General features: G+C 37.4%; 1 protein-coding gene across 10 annotated transcripts in view; it reads right to left on the bottom strand.

The window, feature by feature from the left end:
- The window catches only part of LOC143254092 (NAD kinase-like), a 109,373-nt gene that overhangs the window by 27,559 nt on the left and 58,705 nt on the right, over positions 1–23,109 (bottom strand). For 2 of the 10 annotated variants that reach the window (XM_076508851.1, XM_076508852.1), the window contains exon 1: positions 5,022–5,381. The exons of 2 other annotated variants lie outside the window; for them this stretch is intronic. In XM_076508851.1, the coding sequence (XP_076364966.1) occupies positions 5,022–5,158 (137 nt within the window). In that variant the 5' untranslated portion in view covers positions 5,159–5,381. Of the gene's footprint in view, positions 1–5,021; positions 5,382–7,234; positions 7,382–7,570; positions 7,712–9,103; positions 9,234–17,303; positions 17,885–23,109 lie in introns of those variants that run through there. 6 more of the 10 variants (XM_076508859.1, XM_076508861.1, XM_076508856.1 and 3 more) reach the window with 6 other exon arrangements.

A 23,109-nucleotide genomic window follows, 5' to 3' on the forward strand; every position in this document is an offset into this window, starting at 1 on the left:
CGTTTGTTACGTGTTTACATTTGTACAAAATCTGTCACGTTTGGTTGTACATTATTGGTGTCTTCTTCTAACAGCTACAAAACAATAATAAAAACGAAAATAACTTCAAGAGTGAGAAATCAAACCGCTTTACAATACAAGTTATTCTGAACTCGTGAAACACTACCCCTACAATAGTGTATTCTTCTGATGGGCGGCTGGTTTACACTTGTTTATGATTTTTGAGAAAAGCTACACAAGGGCTACCTGCACATAGCCGTCCCTAGCGTTCGAATATTAGACTAAACGGAAGGTAGTTAGTCAACGGTACCCACCGCCAATTCTAGGACTACTCTTTGTCTGATCTTGACTTTCACAATCTGAAACGCATTTTTACGGCCACAGCTCTGAACCATAAATTTTCAGATTTACAGACGGGGTATGTTAACCACAAGGTCAGGCTTGGCCTAACCTTTGTAGCATTCATTAATTTGTAATGTGGGGCGGGCACTATTCGAATGCCATTAATATAGCCAGAAAAATTAAGAAAAAAAAACGAATTTAAGGGAACGAGTTGGTGCATTGTAATTCTAGAAAGCGTTGAAAGCAACAGAATAAAAAAAATATCTTCTCTGAGGTTCGGATAAAGTTACAGCCCAGTAGCCCTCCCCTTCTTCTTCAAGTATCTTCACGTTGAACTCATGTGGATCTACGCAGTAAAACGCCTGTGTCCACCGTGAGTAGTCCCAGATCTTAACGTATACCCCCGTTCCGTTTCTGTCAAGTTATTTTCACTAAATGATATTAGTAACAATGATCAAAATACTTTTATTAACTTTTTGAATTATGGTATTAAACTTCTGAAGATTAGTTTAAATTTAAGCTTAAAAAGTTAAGACTCGTGACTGACGTAAACCTCACAAGTTAGCAATCTCATGGGTTAATGCTGGGATTACGACCGAAAACATCGTTAATAACGAAGGTATCCATATGACGTCTCAAGTCATTTTAATCTTCATAGGTTTTAACTTGCTGGTGTATTGATCTAAGAAATTCACATTGTTACACGTAATAGCAGTTTTCATTTACGTATACCATACTTTTAAATTATGTCAGTTCTGATCTGTGCTTTTGATCAAATGTTTCGCCTGCACTTTCGCAGCGTCGTGAATGCTGTTAATTTTGTTACTTACCCAAACGTTGTTATATTTCTTGTTATACAGCCACAAGCAATTAAACATACAAAGTATATATTTATCAAAGCAAATCACCCCTCTCCAGATACACTATGGAGGGGGGGGTAGTGGACCAGAACTAATGTGGAAGTGTGTGTTAGACTGTACCAGTTCCAGATTCAAACGACTGATTAACGTTAATGATTTTGGAGCGAATTCTACCGGAATTCAACTAGAAAAAAAAACAATAAAATAGTTTACGTGACACTTGTCTTACTTCAAAATAAAACCTGAAAACAACCATGTGCTAATGATGGGTAATAACCGTGTCGAATTTAATAATGTAATATAATCTACCACAGTAGCTCAAAATAACGAGTACTTGTCGTATTGAAATGATCAAAAACAAATTAATTTAGTTACAGAAATGAGAGAGGAAAAACAACAAATATAATTGTACGTTTCACAAATACTCCGTTTATTAACGACCAGTAAAGCCGTCATTGGGTTTAAGTATCACTCATATAAAACAAGTTAATTTAGTTATTTATCCTTACAGCTCAAAGATGTTTTACGAATTTGTAGTTACACACTAATTAGTAACTCCCTAAATACTCTGAATGACATCTTTTTCATTGAATAAAACCGTAAATATAGACTACGTGACTTCGGCCTTCTTACAAGTTTCACGTAGCCTAGCTTTCGAGCTTTCTGTGTGTTGGTGTTTGGGTAATTATGTGGAATACCCAGGAGGGTCAAGTGCACTAGACCTTTTCCTCCAGCACTTAGCCTAGTTATTTGGTTTGTTTTGTTTTGAATTTCGCGCAAAGCTACGTGAGGGCTATTTGCACCAGCCGTTCCTAATTTAGCAGTGTAAAACTAGAGGGAAGGCAGCTAATCATCACCATCCACCGCCAACTCTTGGGCCACTTTTTTACCAACGAACAGTGGGATTGACCATCACATTATAATGTCCCCATTAAAAGGCTGAAAGGGCAAACATGTTTGGTATGATGGGAATGCCCAGATATTACTTAAAATTATTTTTTGTATTAAAGTCTATATAAGTGACTTAAAAGTTAGAAAAAAAAGATCCGTTGACGATACACACACGCTCTTTAACACTAGTTTGATGTAAAGCTGTTTATGTACATTATTTAAAGCAAATTGACAAAATATTTACCTCTGGGTATGTTAACCAGTAGCGCCTTCTAGTGAGCGTTGCAAGGACTTGTGGTATACATTTTAAAAGGAAATAACTCACTATCTTACAACAGTTAACCAGCTAATCTTGCTTTAATACCTGCTTCATCATCCAGTTTTTCCCTTTCTTCTCTTGAGAAATATTTCGTTCTTGGTGTTGTTTTTTTCAAAATTAATTGGCTCACGGGAGTATTCAGGGGATCCACGAGCTTTGACACGTGTCTTTCTAATATATTTATTCACCAAATAATTAGCAAATCCATAATCACTGGACTGTATTTCAAAATTTGAATGACACACAAACAGTGAAAACGTACCGTAAGTAGTGTAATTAATAAAATAATGATCTCTTACTATTCTTTTTTTCAGAGAAAATTAATTAATTATTCTACCCCCCTGCACCCCTTCTTTTTATCGTCAGTTATTCGGTAAAAGGAAATGAAGTCACAATTTTGGGTAGGAAAGAAAAGTTACATTTTTATTTGAATACCACAAATAATTAACTTAATAAAACAAAAAAATTCAGTCAGTTATTAACTGACAATATATGCGTTTGTCAATGTGTAGAAGCCACTAGTATGCTAAAAAATGGAACATTTAAAAACAGCGTATTTTTAACAAATAATACAGCAAAGTAAATAAACATATACATTTAATTCAGTAACTTGTTGATAATACTTGACATGTACAGACTGAAAATACCTTATATAATACTGTGGCATTACGTGTGTGTATCCCAGCTCTTTTAACGTTTATCATTAAGAAACCACTAAGAAAGTGTGCCACAGTTTAACGGTTTTCTCGTCCAGCAACGCACGAGTTGCGAAGACGTGCTTGTAGTTAGCCACACATAGCGTCGATGAACACATCGCTGAGGAGGGTTGTCAATAGCAACCTGCTTTTTAATACCGTGTAACTGATTTAAATTTGGTTTTAGTACTTCAGTTACTTATGGTATTTAATAAAGTGTTAATTTTTTCCTATAACTTTATTTCATGAATTCAGTCACTTTATCCCGAGTGTTGTAGGAGACAAAAATTTAAACTTACTGAATACTATTACGTAAACACCAAACCCAGTCAAACCAGTACTTGTGTTACGAAGGATTCACCTTGAACGAGAGGCAGTGATACATAAGTCTATTCATATAAACCTTGTATTTTGAGAGATTTAAACAGTCCGTCATTAAATTCAATCTAACAAGCTACTGTATTTTGATAATTTTGAACAGTTAAATAGTTTTATACTGTTACGATTAGGCATACAAAAAGATTGTTTTCTTTCGTTCGGGTGCGTAACTCGTATCTCATTTTCCCGCCGCAAACAAGTTTTCATTTGGTTTTTTTTTTCTTTTTTACCGGTTGTGCCTGTGGGGGGACGGGCTGTTACCGACAAACGTTACCCAACTTCGTTAGGTTTTTCACTGACGTTCATTTTACTTTCCTTATTACTATGTCAAAATAAGAAACTAGTTTCAACTTGTTCGGTGTGTATTTTATTACGGTCGTACTTGTACTTTCTTTCGCACGTGGTAGTTTCTCACACACAACACTACAGATCTGCGTTCCGTTTAAATATGAATAGAAGTAATATCAAAATAATAAAACTTTTACAACACTTGCTACGTTTTTAACCCGTAAAAACGTTTGAATAATCGCAACTTTGGTTCGAGCTGACATGCGTGTATGCAATAAATATTTACCATTAAATTTTCCATCTATAACTCCTCCCTCCCCACCCAAAAAAAGGCATAAAATAATTCAGTAAGCACGTGTGTGTCGTACAGAACAACTTCTGTGGTATAAACAGATCTCGCTTTACATAATTATACGCATAATTTCAATACCATACCTCTGTCTTTCATTGATTTTATTAATATTTACGAACTGACGTTATTTAGGTTATAAAATTAAATATTTAACTTGTGTTTAGTTTGGATTATTGGATAATATGTAAAGGTGTTATTTTAGAGGCAAATTCCGTCTCTTTTTATCTCTTATCAGGATATGTGATAAATGTGCTTAAATCGTTTACTGGTTTTGAATTTCACGCAAAGCTATACGAGGGCTATATCTATGTTAGCCGTTTCTAATTTAGCAATGAAAGACTATAACGCAGCTAGTGATCACCACCCACCGCCAACTCATGGGCTATTCTTTCACCAATGAATAGTGGGATTGACCGACTTAATTCGAACGAGTGGGGCCCGGCATGGCTAGATGGTTAGGACGCTCGACTCGCAATCTGAGGGTCGCGTGCTCAAATCCACGTTACACCAAACATGCTCGCTCTATCAGTTGTAGGGATTATCATAATATAACAATCAATCCCACTATTTGTGGGTGAAAGAGTAGCCCAAGAGTGGTGGGCGGTGATGACTAGCTGCCTTCCCTCTCGTCTTATACTGCTGAATTAGGGACGGCTAGCACAGGTAGCTCTCGAGTAGCTTTACGCAAAATAATAAAACAAACAAACAATCGAACGAGGGTCATCCAGCTTTAAAAATTCATACACCGATAGTAGCAACATTTTCGATGCCACTGCTGACCACAGATAATACATTATTACACAGTAACCTGCTCTTTCGGGCAAAGTAAATTTTAACGTCATGTTTTCAACAGTAATTGTTTTTTCACAAAATATATAAATCCACAAAACACTGACCTCAACACCCTTATGGAAAAGTTCCCACAGTGTTGTGGCATTTCGCTCCGTTTTCCCTCAAGGAAATATGTCTCGTCATCGTCATAGTCATTTATGTTACCATTGGTGGCAGGCGGAACAGAACACATTGGCAGCATCGTAAAACAACATACAAACTGTGTTTGTGTATCAGTGAAAAAAACAAAAACGAAAGCATATACTAGTAAGAAAAAATGTGTGCGCGATTCATAACGGTCGAACACGAACTGGATACTTATATTTACCGGAAAGCATCTGGGATAATCCTGTTCTCCGAGTCGTTATATATCCGGTTTGAGCAAAACACAACACGTAACGTTTTTAGGCTCACGTTTTGAAGGACAAAATGGCAGAATGTTTTTCTTTATTTTTTTCTCAACGTTACGTTAAAATTTGAAAACAATGTAGTACACCAGAATTTTATTCTGTCCTAATTTAAACTACAATATGTATAGAACTCTACTCATGATATTTAGGATATTATTTAAGTTTTATTTAGTTAATATTTGGTTCATGAAATTTGAAACGAGTCAATATTCACGGTGTCTCAACTATTTGTCATAGATGGCGCTACGGCCACAAAAAAACGAAAAAAAAACCAACTTTGTCGTGTACATTTTCAGTTTGTTTTTACAATTTTTGCGCAAAGTTATACAAACGCTATCCGCGTATTGCTTCCCCTGACTACTTTGAACTAATAAACTAGATGGAAGGCTGCTAGTCACAGAACCAACTACAAACTGGGCTACTCACCCCTCTTCTGACCGATCATTACAATTTGACCGCGACTCTTAATAAAAATAAGGCTCTGAAATGTGAAATGCGTTTCTATGGTCATGCGATTCGAGCCATAAATCCTTGGACTCGCATTCTTGACACATTAACCACTAGAAAAGGCCTAAACGTACATATTTATTAGATTATTAGATTCAATCGACAATGTTAAGATATTAAGTGATAAAATAATCCGCATATATGATTTGTTTGGTTTTTGTTTTGAATTTCGCGCAAAGCTATACGAGGGCTATCTGCCCTAGCCGTTCCTAATACAGCAGAGTAGGACTAAAGGTCAACAGCTAGTCATCACCAGCCACTGCAAATTCTTGGCCTATTCTTTTAATAATGAATAGTGGGTTTGACCGTTACTTCATAACGCCCACACGACTGAAAGGGCGACCTCACATGTTTGGTGTGACGGGGATTCGAACGTGTGACCCTCAGAATGCGAGTTGAGCGCCCTAACCTTCTGGCCATGCCGGGCTTTACACGTATGTAACAGATACCTAGAGATATTACTACTTTCGATACGTTTTACACTTTTAATGGCCGGGTGTGGCCTAGTATTCAGTTGGCTTGGATACAAATCGGGAAATATGAGTCCTAACACGTTCCACATTTTCAGCTGTTTGACAGTTAATCCCACTGTTTCGTTAAAAGTAGCCATATAGGCGGAGGGTGTTACTGTCTTGTTGCACTCCCTATAAGTTAGCAATTTTAAATAAAGGATGCCCATGCCTGTAACGAAGGGGTCTGATTTGATTGCTAAGTTCATGTGTGAATTAAGATGAGATTCCAGCTAAAATTATGAATTAACAATAATTTATATTATTATGCACAGAAATATAAATTGCTTAATCTTATAAACAGAAGAATATCAAATAACAAAAGATATAAAATATATGTTATACTTGTGTATAAATATGTGTATCTGTTAAAATTGAAGTTCGATTTCTCGCTGTGGACAATGTGCAGATAATTTATTGTTTAGCGTTGCAGAAAGAAAACAACACGCCATTTTCGCCAACAAATATGTGTGACGGCAACAAGCGCCATCTTGTGCTTACAACAAAAACTAATTAAAATTATATAGAAAAACCACGGTGTATAACCTAAAATTAATAGAAAAACTAAACTAATATCAAAATGCCAATTAATTCAACCACTAGCGAAAGAACTTAAGAAACGGGCACAGTTTTCTCATAATATTTCATGAGGTAGCTTTCAAAATATATATCATATTTACCACAGTACAAATGTTCTTCAACTTATGAGAAACATTATACGTGTTGGTTATAGCTTTTCCTCTTAAGCTGTTTTTCAGTTAATCCATGTGTTTTAAAAATACAATGTTATAATCAATCACCCTTAACGTTCATAACATATACGTTTCAGATCTACGTTGTTGGATAACTTACCCAATAATGTTACACATGTGCCTCCAAGTAAAGGTTCGTTGTTGAACGCAGTGATAGCTATAGCTACGTCACGAACTGGAGACGCCATGAATTACTATTCGCTATCTGAAGCATCAGTTTAATGTAACGTAGCTTAAAATAACGTCACTTCTGACGTAATACGTGACGTGTTTTTAGATGATTTACCTTCTAAATTCATTCTGAATACAAGTAGTGACAAGGATGGACACGTGCAGAATGTGGTAGGTATACGGTATCAAACGATTAAAATGACTTAAGAGGTGCTATTGAGTGTTTGAAATTATATGTACATCTTCATAGGAAATCAGGACTTACCAGGCAGGGCAGTTGAACATAGTTTTGTTTTCATTTAAAGTCTAGAGTATCGATATTAGGAAATATAAATATTTACTAGATGGAACTCTAATATTAAAGACGTGTATAAACACCGTCTATTTAAGGCCTACCACACAAAGAGACGAATACATTCAGTACGCACGACGAATTTGTCTGGTCTCCGCTCCTGTTGCTATAGTAACAGACATCCACTAATCAGAGTGCTACCTATACACGATCGATGGTGCTTACTATATATAGTAAAGCACAACTTAAGCAACAGCAAATTACAGATAACTCTAACCTTGCTAAGTAGTTTGGTGAGTACAGATATAATAAATAGAGTGTATTTCCAGGCTGTTACATCTACTAGTTATCAGATCCATATTTGTGTGAGAGAGAAGACGTCACATTTAACGTAACTGGAGAACAGAGAAAAGTATTACTGAAGAAACATGTTACGTGGTGCACAAAAAATATAGAAACAAAGTTCACTTTACAGTGGTTTACAGGGAGAGCGAGATATCACATACACGCGTCACCACGGTTTACGGGGAGAACGAGGTATCAGATCCACGTTTCACGGCTGTTTACAGAAAGAGAGGTGTCGGGTCCACACGTCACGGCTGTTTACAGAAAGAGGTGTCGGGTCCACACGTCACGGCTGTTTACAGAAAGAGGTGTCGGGTCCACACGTCACGGCTGTTTACAGAAAGAGAGGTGTCGGGTCCACACGTCACAGTTGTTCATAGAAAGAAAATATTAGTTCCACGTGTGACAGTCAGGCACAGAGAAACACATGCCAGACTCTCGTTACATCGGATTTAGTTTAGAAAGAATCATACATGTCCAGGTTTTACTACAGTTTACAAAGTAAATTGGGCAAACCCAAGAAACGTATCACAATATAACACACAGAACACACGTTACACATTCACTACATCCTTTAAAACAGGCTCATGTCCATCCTAAAGTATTTCGGCTTATTTTATAAGCTTTCAAATTCCATAGTATTACTTTTCTTTGTACAAGTTAAAACACTATTGCCTTATGGAATAGAAGACATACTGATGAGGGCACGATATGTCTAAAAAAATATATAGTTGGGGAGAAACAGTTGTACGTCAAAGCACGGATGCAAATTAAAAAGTATTACACACAGAACTATGATAACAATAAATAAATTAGGCTGTAAACCTCTTACATGGTTTACATTTCACGCCTAATTAGAAAGAGGCGCTAATCGTTAGGTAATCACAACTGCAGAAAAGTCCAAATGTATGCCATGTGCTCCACTTTTAAACCACCGGTTTAAAAAGATTTCGTCCTATAGATAAGGAATTTTTAGAAAGTGGTTATCGGTTTACTGGTGCAGATTTTTAAATATTCACAAGATAATTCAGTTTCATAGCTTTAAGGGGACGTTACTTTGTGATTCTGAAATATACCACATATAAAACTTACAGCTACCTTACATATCGTAGCACGAAACAAGATATTAATGTAATCTACATATTGACGTGTTCCACTTACTCTCTGCTAGGTTCAGAAAAAGTCTGGTGAAGCCACAGATGACCTTTCTTGGCCATGAGGACACATACAGTAAAACCCTTCTCAATACCTGAGAGAACCTGAGCTAGAAACTATTCCGACAGTTCTGGGGAACAGCGAAGCACGTGAGCTTAAACTACCACTACATAAGATAGGCAGTACCTACTGAGGTCTTTGACCAACTTCAATATCTTACATGTACAGAGAAACGGAGCTATCTGTGTTTCACACGCAACAAAGTTATATCACCAAAATCAACCGTCACGAGCCTCTAACTGGTTAGAAAAAGACACGTACACCGAATATAAATTATAAACCACGGGTTAAGGTAGGTAGCATTTACAAAACTAATACAAGCTAAGCTGTTAGAAATTAAATTATTAAATTTAAAATAATATGCATTTGTTATTGCTCCTTCTACAATTGTTAAATGTGTTCCGCATGGTTAAAATGTGATGAAGATGTCTTACAAAATTATGGATCAGATAATAGGTCAGAAGTTAATGTCACAGCCGATATTCGGTTAGTAGGACCTTAACCACAACGTTGCTGGAATTCTAAAATTTTAAATGCTTTTGTTCGTTATTTTTTAAAATAAGTTACCAATATATTATTCAAGGATTGAACATATAATGTTAAATACCCACATTGTATTTATGTTGTCTTTATTATCAATCTTGTTAAGAGTTAGATTTCAGTTATCTCTGTCCTTTAGACAGGTAAGTTGAAAGGCTTGTTTGTACATGTATATAGAATTTTGCGACAGGAAGGAGTACCACCATTGCTAGTCGTCTTTAATGTAGAAATGAGAGACAGGAACAACTAGAAAGCAATATTCACCACCAACTGTTAGAGCTACACTTCAATATTGAACAACGGGACTGACCGTTACAATATAACATCCCCACAGCTGAAATGGGGAGCATGTTGGAGGTGGGAATTCGAGCCTCTGACCCGCAGGTTATGATTGGTTTTGTTTTGTTTTTGTTTTCTGTATCTCGCGCAAAGCTACTCGAGGGTTAGCTGTGCTAGCCGTCCAATTTAGCAGTGTAAGACTAGAGGGAAGGCAGCTAGTCATCACCACCCACCGCCAACTCTTGGGCTACTCTTTTACCAACGAATAGTGAGACTGACCGTCACATTGTAACGTCCCAACGACTGAAAAGGCGAGCATGTTTGGTGCGACGGGGATGCGAACCCATGACCCTCAGATTACGAGTAGCACGCCTTAACCAACCTGGCCATGCCGGGCAACAACTACCATGGTAGTTTGTAGTTAAGAACAAAGTTATCGAAACCCGGTTCCTCGCATTATAAGTCTACAGACATCCAGATGTGATACTGGGGTTTGAAAGAAAGTAATTAAAGACACCTTTCACAGTAATGTAAGAGTTGATACGTTTCAAATAATGTTTAGAACATTTTGAGACCTCATTTTTTTTACTATTTGTCTATTCAAGCATTTCGGCCAAGTGACAATTTTTATATATTCTTTTGACGTCACAGTTTTTCTTTTGTCAGCTGTTGGCTATCGAATTCGTATCCAGTAGACCAAGGCACCTTTTATCCATTTTTGTCCAGCTACATAGAAAATTCCAGTGGTACGTTTATCCCGTTTTCTAAGCTTACACCTATGTTGTTAACGTTGCATTTTCTATCAGCGCATATTCTGAGTATAGATTTACCTTCAAATACACTCGCATATACACACAAATTTCAAACATACGTGTCCATTTCTCTCGAGATATTAAATGGTCTAGATCCTGAATCTGAATGTTTACTGTTACTCCAACTACCTCTTACACACGTTATCTGTATTATTTAAATACAGTTTAGAAATATAACTTAACTGAATTCCAAAGATGGTATACTGTAGAATCAACAGATTAGACCTTGAACGTCTACGTCAAATTTTGTCGTAAAGGAATAGAACCTTACACCTCAGTTTACCTTTCAGGAACTGATACAGTTGAACCAGTTAAAGATGGAAACACACCTACTTAAGCCTCTTCCACTGAGTGTTTCTTTGTCCAAATCGTGTGTGCAACTTTTATTTGGTGCCAAATTCGAGCCCCTGGGGGATCTGAAACTTTTTATTAGCGAGAGGCGCCAAAGAATGGATAGAAATCAAAGATGCCGAAACAATTTTAATTCTAAATAAACACACAAATCAACAAAAATAGCGCTGAGGTAATTCAATAATACGACATGTCGAAAGTGGATGCTATTGTTTCTACCGCGTTACTGTTATTCAATCACCATGCTAGAGTATAGGTTTCGGGTGGGGGTGTCAAACTTTTTTTATTCACATCCGGTAGGCCTCAGATTAAAAGTCTGAAAACCACTGTTATTCGGCTTAACAAAGAAACTACAAGTTTTCTCAAACCACACAGATTCAGTATTATTTTACGGCTAGTAACAAATTCTATAGTTTTCCATAACCCTAATTCAGCGTCACGCTGCACGAGCATCATAATCGTCCACACGTGACAATCCAACTACAGCGATAATGCTTCACTCCTCTAGTAAAGATTTCCGCGACCTAAGCCTAATTTTGTATTATTTCGTCTGCAAAACAAGCTTGACCCATGACAATATAGGCGTATTCTACACAAGTGCTACATTCAAATAACAACAGCCTTTCTGAAAAACATGGATGAAAGTATGGTAATGTTAGGCGATGGGTTTTGATCCCGAGACTCACAGGATTTCAGTTGAGCGCACTAACCAACAGACCATGCCAGGGCGTTAACCACACACACAAACTAATGATACGTTATATATACGCTTTTAAAATAACTTTCATTTTATCACAATCCAAAACAGCCGGTTACTATTATATGTATGTAGAACTAATATACATTATAGTGACGTTTCACTCTTGTCACCTGAGAATGCAGGTGACAAAATCAGGCTAGTTCACGATGGAGAAGTAAAAGACCAGTAATGTTAGCTAATAATGGAGGGTAATAGACTCGTAAAGCTAATAAATGGAGGAGTAACAGACTAATCAGACTAGCTAATAATGGAGGAGTGATAGACTAATCAGACTAGCTAATAATGGAGGAGTGATAGACTAATCAGACTAGCTAATAATGGAGGAGTGATAGACTAATCAGACTAGCTAATAATGGAGGAGTGATAGACTAATCAGACTAGCTAATAATGGAGGAGTAATAGACTAATCAGACTAGCTAATAATGGAGGAGTAATAGACTAATCAGACAAGCTAATAATGGAGGAGTAATAGACTAATCAGACAAGCTAATAATGGAGGAGTAATAGACTAATCAGACAAGCTAATAATGGAGGAGTAATAGACTAATCAGACAAGCTAATAATGGAGGAGTAATAGACTAATCAGACAAGCTAATAATGGAGGAGTGATAGACTAATAAGACTAGCTAATAATGGAGGAGTGATAGACTAATAAGACTAGCTAATAATGGAGGAGTAATAGACTAATCAGACTAGCTAATAATGGAGGAGTAATGGACTAATCAGGCTAGCTAATAATGGAGGAGTAATAGACTAATCAGACTAGCTAATAATGGAGGGGTAATAGACTAATCAGAATAGCTAATAATGGAGGAGTTATACACTGATAAGGCTAAATAATGATGAAAGGGTGACAGAATTTCGGGAATCTATAATAATTGTTCATGGGTTTCACCCTCAGTGAGTTAGAATTACTATATCTTGGGGAGTTTAAAACATACAATGAACACACATTTTGTAGTTAACCAAACCAACATACCACAGACACGCATTCTGCAGTATATTAACACAACATACCACAGACACGCATTCTGCAGTACACCAAACACAACATACCACAGACACACATTCTGCAGTACATTAAACACAACATACCACAGACACACATTCTGCAGTACATTAACACAGTACACCACAGACACACATTCTGCAGTACATTAACACAGCACACCACAGACACACATTCTGAAGTACATTACCACAGTACACCACAGACACATTCTGAAGTACATTAACACAGTACACCACAGACACACATTCTGAAGTACATTAACACAACATACCACAGACACACATTCTGCAGTATATTAACACAACATACCACAGACACACATTCTGCAGTATATTAACACAATATATCACACACACACACATTCTGCAGCATATTAATACATTATATTACAGACACATTCTGCAACACATTAACACAGCACACCACAGACACACATTCTGCAGCACATTAACACAGCACACCACAGACACACATTCTGAAGCACATTAACACAGCACACCACAGACACACATTCTGAAGTACATTAACACAGCACACCACAGACACACATTCTGAAGTATATTAACACAACATACCACAGGACACACATTCTGCGGTACATTAACACAGCATACCACACACACACATTCTGCGTATATTAACACAGCACACCACAGACACACGTTCTGAAGCATATTAACACAGCATATCACAGGACACGTTCTGAGTGCATTAACACAGTACACCACAGACACACATTCTGAAGTATATTAACACAACATACCACAGGACACACATTCTGCAGTATATTAACACAATATATCACACAGACACACATTCTGCAGTATATTAACACAATATACCAGGACACACGTTCTGAGTATAATAATACATTACATCAGGACACACATTCTGAAGTATATTAACACAGTACACCACAGGACACACATTCACGGAACACACACCACTGACACACATTAACACAACGCATTAACACAGTACACCACAGACACGTTCTGCAGTATATTAACACAATATATCACACACACACACATTCTGCAGTATATTAACACAATATATCACACACACACACATTCTGCAGTATATTAACACAATATATCACACACACACACATTCTGCAGTATATTAACACAGTATACCACACACGCACGTTCTGCGGTGCATTAACACAGTATATCACACGGACACACGTTCTGCGGTATATTAACACAATATACCACAGGACACACATTCTGCGGTACATTAACACAGTACACCACGGACACACATTCTGAAGTACATTAACACAGGTACACCACAGACACACATTCTGCAGTATATTAACACAATATATCACACAGACACACATTCTGCAGTACATTAACACAGTACACCACAGACACACATTCTGCAGTATATTAACACAGCACACCACAGACACACATTCTGCAGCATATTAACACAGCACACCACAGACACATTCTGAAGTACATTAACACAGTACACCACAGACACACATTCTGCAGTACATTAACACAGCACACCACAGACACACATTCTGCAGTACATTAACACAGTACACCACAGACACACATTCTGAAGTACATTAACACAGTACACCACAGACACACATTCTGCAGTACATTAACACAGTATACCACAGACACACATTCTGCAGTACATTAACACAGCACACCACAGACACACATTCTGCAGTACATTAACACAGCACACCACAGACACACATTCTGCAGTACATTAACACAGTACACCACAGACACACATTCTGCAGTACATTAACACAGTACACCACAGACACACATTCTGCAGTACACTAAATACAGTAATGTCCTGCTAATAATGGTGAAAGAGGTAGGCTACTTTGAATAAAACCAAACTAGAAATAATGTTGTTAAAAAGGTTAGAGATTATAGTAGTGATATGTCACACTATTAATCACACAAAATACATCACTGTAAAATGGCGCGACATTCCACGTGACCGACGTAGTTGCAGAGCATGACACGAAGATAAAATATATAGAAACTGACAAGCAACGTGCACGTAAGTAGCACAAGGTTAGCTGAACACCAACTGCAAACTTTGTTACACATATGTTGGGGAAGATGTAAACATTAGTCCCTCCAATAAGGTGGAAACTTGAATAAATTCACCCAGAGGGAAAAATACATATTTAGGGCACTCTAATTACTTAGAAGGGGAAACGTTGTTGATCACTCCTGAATGTGGTTTAGTTTGTTTTGAATTTCTCGCAAAGCTACTCGAGGGTTATCTGAGCTTGCCGTCCCTAATTTAACAGCGTAAGACTAGAGGGAAGGCAGTTAGCCATCAACACCCACCGCCAACTTTTGAGTTACTCTTTTTCCAACGAAGTTGGATTGACCGTAATATTATAACGTCCCCACGGCTGAAAGGGCGAGTATGTTTGGTGTGACGGGGATTCGAACCTGCGACCCTCGAATTACGAGTCGAGTGCCTTAACCACCTGGCCATGCCTAGCCTCCTGAACGTGGAAAATACAACATTTTCTTAAATTATATATACACCATAGCAGACCTACTAGTTGGGTAGGAAGCCAAGAAAAGCTTCGTCATATAGCGTGGATCCATTAAATTAATACAATCACGTGGCTTCAAACCAGGTTCATTTTGAAATGTTTCATCAAACCACGTTTTATCAATTCATCCTCGTGTCAACATTATGATTCTGAATTACATTTGGTTTGAAAGTCCTACTTATAAAGTGTAATATAGAGAAATGGGAGATAAAACTGTTATTGGTTAATAGAATCTTATATTGTATTGCACTGGAGACGGGTTCTTTTGTTTGTAAGTATATAGGACTAGAAAATACATGCTAAAGGGGCGTTACTGTATTAATAACATTTTTAACAAGACGCAAATATTTTACTACTAACATAACACGCACAAGCAGTACCTCCTACCCACAGGTCAATATAAAAAGGTCAGAAAACGTTATTAAAGGTTTGGTTTTATTGTTAATTGGACATGTCCCTTCTTCCATAGACGTATTAGTAGCCGATGTCATATGGGCAGCCTTACTTGTGTGTAGTTTAACTATACAGACTGGTTCTGAAACCGGTACAAAAGCATATTTGGTTTATACGTAAGAGAGTTTTTCTATAGGGTGTATATTTCTTACTTGAGTAAAGGCATTGTATTCCAACACAGAGCTAAACTGACAACATGAGCAGACCGTGATAGGGATTGTTCTACATTGTATTCCAACACAGAGCTAAACTGACAACATGAGCAGACCGTGATAGGAATTGTTCTAGGATCGAAACCTTGCTTATCTGTTTCAGGATTTTTCGGAGAATTCCACACAGATATCTGCGCATAGCTGCCTCACATTTTGAGCTGATGGACTAGAGGGAAGATAGCTATATTAACAGCTCCAAGAGTTGGCGGTTGGAGCTGTTAATTAACTAAGTGTTCTTATTTTAAAGACGAACAGTTTGTGAAAAGTTAACAAAATTTTGAACTAACCTATAGCACGTAATTTCGTGGTCACTAATATTGTAACGTTATTTTATCTACTTCATGTATTTATTAGGACAATACCTTTCAATACCTTATTATTGTTTTATTCAATAATAAAACATTGACTAACGTACTACCAAGAAAACGTAAGATCGGTGAATGACCATTTCGCATGACAGTTACTTAATAAAAAGACCATAAAACAGCTTCAAAACTTCAAGTTAAGAATCACTGCTGTACGGTGTTAGATTCCACGAACACGTGTATTTCAGCCTATCAGTCACACGTAAAATGTGCCTTTTTTTCCCCACCAGTACAACCCAAGCTCTACAAGCGCTGTTATAAGTACGTCATCATAATCTACAACGTGTTCTCCCTACCACAACGGATCACAGGTCAATTTACGAGACTTGCAATGCTAAAATACGGAGTTCGATTCTCCGCAGTGGACAGGGCACAACTATTCTATTATGTAGCTCCTCGCTAAAATGAAAACCAGCAAATGTACACAGTGCAGGATGACTATTGGATCTTTAGTACCTTTGATACTGAAACTACGTATGTCTCAAGTGTGTCAACCAAAGAATATTGCAATACAAACTGTAGAAACGAATTCCCTATTGCATAAGAACTACATTAAACTTAACACTGTAACCCACTAAGTACAATCAGTAATGGATTCATGAGGTTCTACTGCAAGTTCTGAAGTTGATGTTACTTATTCAGTGAAAGAGGCAGTTTTTTTTGACAAGCCGCACACGGCAGTATGGCCTAAATTCTGGAGATGGCCATGCAAATGCCACACGCTTGCATTTTTCTGGATGTTATGAGCATATATTTTATAGTATATTAAAACTAGAATATCTTATCTTTACGCTATGACACCTACCATAACGCACTTAACATGATATCAACGACGGCCTGAAGAAATACCGAGGGTACTGTCACTGAGCCACTACGAGGACGACGACGTTCGGCTGTGTCGGTTCCTGATGGTGTCGGAAGAGACCGTGGTGAGTCAGACTGGTTAAAATCAACCAACTTCGCCAGGTCACTGACCTCAGATTTCCGAGAGATCGCCGTGGCTGTATCGAAGTTTTTACCAGACTTCGAAGAGAAAAAACAACAACAACAGTTGATAGAACGATGATGAACACTAATATAATTCCTTCTGCTGCAGCTCAGTTACGTTCTGTCCCTCATATAGTCGTATGAAGGCACGTGCAGTAAATATCACTGGGCTACAAGATGTCATCAAGCTCTTCACCCCAGTGACACAACTGACAAAGTAAGAAGTTACGTTAATGGCATGAAAGTATGCGACTCAAGTAAAATTGACCCTCGAAAGAACGACGCGAGTGGTCGAGCTTAGATGCACGTGGTTAGCGTGACGTGTACACACACACACATACATACGCACCTGTGGACTCGATCCAGATACCAAACGACACTACATGAATATTTCCCGAAAGACTATCTCACTAACACGAAGTGTCGTTTACTTTCAACGCAGAATCAGACAATGAGAGCAGACTGTTAGTTTTCTCAATATACATCCAAGAAACTATAACTCGAGAGGACACGACCAGCATCGATACACGTTTATGTGTTCCTCTTCCCAACAGTTTAATACAAAATACATCAGCACCTGCTGTGTGTTCCTCCTTCCAATAATTGAGTAAGAAATACACCAATACACGTTCCGGCGTTTCTCTCTTTATTATCACATTTTGTATTTTGTCACATACGAGTAATATTCTTCCATTGCTTTTCTCTGTTAGTTAAAAGTAGATATAATGCAATAAACACGCACCAAGTGTTTATTCGAGTCGTTAAGATGTTTGTTTTAGATATCCATACATCCATGAAGTGTGTACGATAGTCATCTCCAGAAGGAATGCAGCTAGCGAACAGCACTCGCCGCCAATCCTTTGGATACTCTTATCTGACCGTAGTAAAAGTAAAATTTGACAGTCACCTTTATAACGCATATACCCCTAAAGTGCAAAGCGTGGTTCGTATTATTATTCATACGGTAAGGGGACGCGAAAAACTAATTCCTTTATCTACAGCTTGGTCATTTACGCTCGGCCTTTTAGAATATCCACGTGTTTCTTATGCATATTAAAGCACTGCTAATAACACTTCTACTCACGTACGTAGGTTGGATGGGGAGTATTCCCCTCCACGACCATCAAGGTTCCTCACCCACTGTGAAAGTGCCAATAGTACTTATGGTACCACTTTACTGAGGAATCATTAGCTTTTTCTTCTAAGTTTACGATATAGGATTACACAATCCAGCAGTTTCAAAATAATAAATTACTCCTCATTATATGAGGACATGTTTGGTAGAATCAGTTAGATAACTGTTTTATTTAAAATCATGTTTTGTCCCCCCCCACAAATCACAAGTTTAGTTTTGTTATCGGTGGTTATTTTCCTTACCATGGAAAGCAGATTGGGTGGAAATCCATCAATCAAGTAATTATTAGCCTGAGGTTTTCCTTCTGGTATCGGAACCCAAACGGACGAGATAGCACACCCTCGTTAAAAACAAAACTGAGAAACATTAAACTTGTCACACGTAATAGAAACTGCCAAAACAGTTATATGTTTTATTCAGGATCTAGAAACCATAACTCATTATTATTTCCGATAGAAATAAATGTTGTAGGGCAGTGGTTCCCAACCAGGGGTGCGAGATAACATTTGTTTTGGCCACCTTCACCTTTAAATAAATAATTACTGTGAGGGGTGCGAAAACATTAAAATTGCTTAGGGGTGCGGGGCATAAAAAAGGTTGGGAACCACTGTTGTAGGGGGAGGAAAAACAAAATTTATAGTTTTTTGATACATCTGGAAGCTGCATAGTCACCACACGTTGAAATAAAGTAAAATTTCCTGATGTATATTCCGGATTGCTAAAGTGTTAGGGACAATGAATTCCACCAGTGACGTTTGGTGGCAGCACTGCAGTTACTGTTTACGGGTTCAGTGCCATCAAATAATGGCGACCGGAAAACGCTAACAATAGCTTTACCGTCTATCAAATGTTTTACACTATCCATAAATAAATAGGATCCAGACGTTGCGCTATGACAAAGATAACCGTAAATGCGATCCGGATGTGTATTATTCGTTGTGAAACAAAGGCGTCTTGTAACGAGTTTTAAAGGAACTACACTTGATTTATGTTTTCTGATGAGATTCGTAAATAATATAGCCTGTAACGGAAAGTAAACTACTTTTGTAGAAATGTGAGGGGTACAGTCCCCCATTAATTGAAAAAACAGGGAAGAGTGCTCCCTATTCTTGTATAAAATACGCCTGTCTCCTAACCGGTGGTAGACAGAGCTTCCATGTTATAAAACGTGTTTCTGCTATAGGATTTATGAGAGAACACCAATAAATGTGAAATCTGGTATATGGTATTTTCAACTAGAAGGGCACCTTATGCGGCACGTGACTTAAATTACCAGGTCAAAAACCTCAAGGTTCAAGCATACCCATACTTAATTTTAACCTGTTGACCTGAAGAATGAAACTAGTCAACAGCGTCAACAACAGCAATAACTCATTTTTATAATGGCTTGAAGATATGAAACATGTTCAGATATTGCAGATTCGATCCATAGGCTTTATGATCCGTCCCGAATTTTTTTAGCCTGAACTGTTACACAGAGGAGTAAGTAGTTAAAAATAGATGTTTTATTTTATTTATTTATTTTTTAAATCCATATATTGTTCCCACTTTTCTTATCGAAAGGCATTGTAATGCATTTGTGGTGGCCCAGCATGGCCAGTTGGTTAATGCACTCGACTCGTAATCCGAGGGTCGCAGGTTCGAATCCCCGTCACACTAAACGTGTTTGCCCTTTCAGCCGTGAGGGCGTTATAACTGGCAGCCAATTCCACTATTCGCTGGTAAAATAGTAGCCCAAGAGCTGGCGGTGAGTTGTGATGACTAGCCTCCTTCTCTGATCTTACACTACTTAATTAGGGACGGCTAGCGCAGATAGCCCTAGTGTAGCTTTGCGCGAAATTCAAAACAAACCATTTGTGGTTAAAAATTAGTTTGCCATCAAATGAGTTTGAAACAGTCTAAAATAATAACGTTGTTGAGGATAAACAGTAATTGCACAAAGAATGAAAGGTCTGTGCTCAAATTATTGTACTATTGTATTGTACGTATGAAAGTACACATTTTTAAACCGATTTTCAATTCACTTTTGATGCAACAATACATTCGCAAGGTACAATAATATTTCTGGATGAAAATGCACAATTCTATGCGTTTTTAATCGTAGAAGAAAACACTATGTAACAAAAACAAATCGATTACCTTATAAGACATCATTCATGCTAGTAAAACAAGGTTGAAAAACATGCGTGGGCTCGACAAATATCCATTAGCCAATCATCTGGTGCATTCCAATTAGCCAATCATCTGATGAATTCCAAGCATTTTAAACAACCCAATTGTGTGTTTGCAGGAGGACTCAAGGGCTTTTAGCCTTGGCCTGTTTAAGATTTCTTTATTAGCTTTAGCTTTGAGAAACTTTGCGTTGGTCTAGGTAGGTCATTTAATGGTAAGCAAAATTTGGGTCAGTGAGAGAACAAAGTTTCACGCGAAGATCCAGAGAAAATGGCATCTACCTCGCAGAGATAGCAAGAAAGTCGTAATTCGAACTACCCTACCACATAAGAAGCAGTGTAAACACGTTTTTCCATGTATTTGGATAACTGGAGAAGGGCAGTGGGGCCCTATTGGCGAGATATATCGGTATACGACACGAACTATTTGCTATGTATCATTTGATATAGTTTCAAGCGTTTTTTAAACATTGATAACTTATAAAGTAATAATTCTCTAAAATTGTAATTAAACGTTAGAAGGAGTCCTACAAAGATTCTACACCTCAAGACTTCTTGTGAACAGTTTTATAATATCACACAACTTTCAGACGTTATATTGTTTGGTCTCACGGTACCATGACCTGGCACACATTTTTCCACAAAAACAGTTTCCTGCGTAAATTGTGACGTCATGACATTCGGGCGGTAAGATTAAACAACACATTTAGTAGTTTAACTTTTTAACTGGAAACTGTTTGATCATCTCACAGCTTTATTCAACTTGTCATTATATTCAGGTCACATCCCATCCTCATGCAAACGAGCAAGTATTCTTGTTTCTAAGAGAAGGTAAAGTAGAAAATAAAGCAGAGAGATTTGTTGTTTGTTTTCAATTTCGCGCAAAGCTACACGAGGACTATCTGCGCTAACCGTCCCTAATTTAGCAGTGTAAGACTAGAGGGAAGGCAGCTTGTCATCATCACCCACCGCTAACTCTTTTACCAACGAATAGTGAGATTGACGGTCACATCATAACATCCCTACGACCGAAATGGCGGGTATGTTTGGTGCAACGAGGATTCGAACTCGCGACCCCCAGACTGCGAGTCGAGTGCCCTAACCACCAGGTCATGATAGACCAATAAGTTGCATCAACAAACACTTAGAAACAATATTTATAGTAGAATCTCGGTATATTTAGGACAATGTCGAAAAATTATCTAAACAAGAAATTATGACTTCAGAAAATTTCGATAATTACAGATAACTTAGTAAGATAAACCTAAGTTATACTTGAGAGCTTCAATTCGCTGATTGTCCAACTGTCCAAGAAGTATAAAACGTATCTTGATGATAGAGGGCACCTACTCAGAGTATTTTACTCCTGAGACAGGTGTTTCCCATTCTCATTACGTAAGCAACATGCCTTTAACCACATGAATTTCTTTATAACATGCAGTTATTTGGGGAAATGTTTTATAGCTACAACGACAGCAGCAAGTAATTTACGACTAGTCCAAAGTCAAACAATAGAACATTGTCAAAATAACAGAATCCAAATTATGTTCCAAAAAACAAGTGTTTTCTTTAACAAAAAGACAAAAATCTGCAAAAAAACAAACAAAAACAAAACACAATTATGCTTAATGAGGCCCTTCTAAACATCATCACACCAGCAAAATATCTTGGTGTAACACGTGATTCGAAAGTAACACGAAAACAACATATAAAACAAACTACAGTTAGAGAACGGCAACAAAGACTACGGAAATATAATCAAACTGTACAAACAGTTCGTTTGTCCAGAATATGGAATACTAGCACGTGTACATACTGCTCCAACAAATATATTAAAGTTACAAGCAAAACATAATCCATTAATCGCTAAAGCTTATAAAGAAATTCCACATTCGTGCATAACTATACACACAATTCACGAAAGGTCCAAAAAACGCTCGTGCAAGTACGTAGATACAAATATTTATAAGAATGAATTATTAATTTACATCGGTCGCTATATTATACAAGAATACGGCAGTGTTAAGTATCCCTTAACACTGAAGTTGTAACATAAAGTTAGCCTGCATTGAACAATAAAGAACAATTTGTACCTGGAATGGTACATTTTTACTTCAAGTGGGTTTCTCGTATTCACGAATTATTAGCTTTTATTTAAAATGGGTATCACACGTATAATGTGAAGTAATTAAGAACAAAAGTGACCGATCGTGAATGAACCTGTTTGAAAGTTTTATTTTTAACACGAGCAAATGACGAGAAGGGATAAACTGTTGTAAAATGATATGAAAACACGTGGGTGACCTTAAAAAAAACAG

This window comes from Tachypleus tridentatus, chromosome 6 (genome assembly GCF_004210375.1).
Source record: "Tachypleus tridentatus isolate NWPU-2018 chromosome 6, ASM421037v1, whole genome shotgun sequence".
Lineage (NCBI taxonomy): Eukaryota > Metazoa > Arthropoda > Merostomata > Xiphosura > Limulidae > Tachypleus > Tachypleus tridentatus.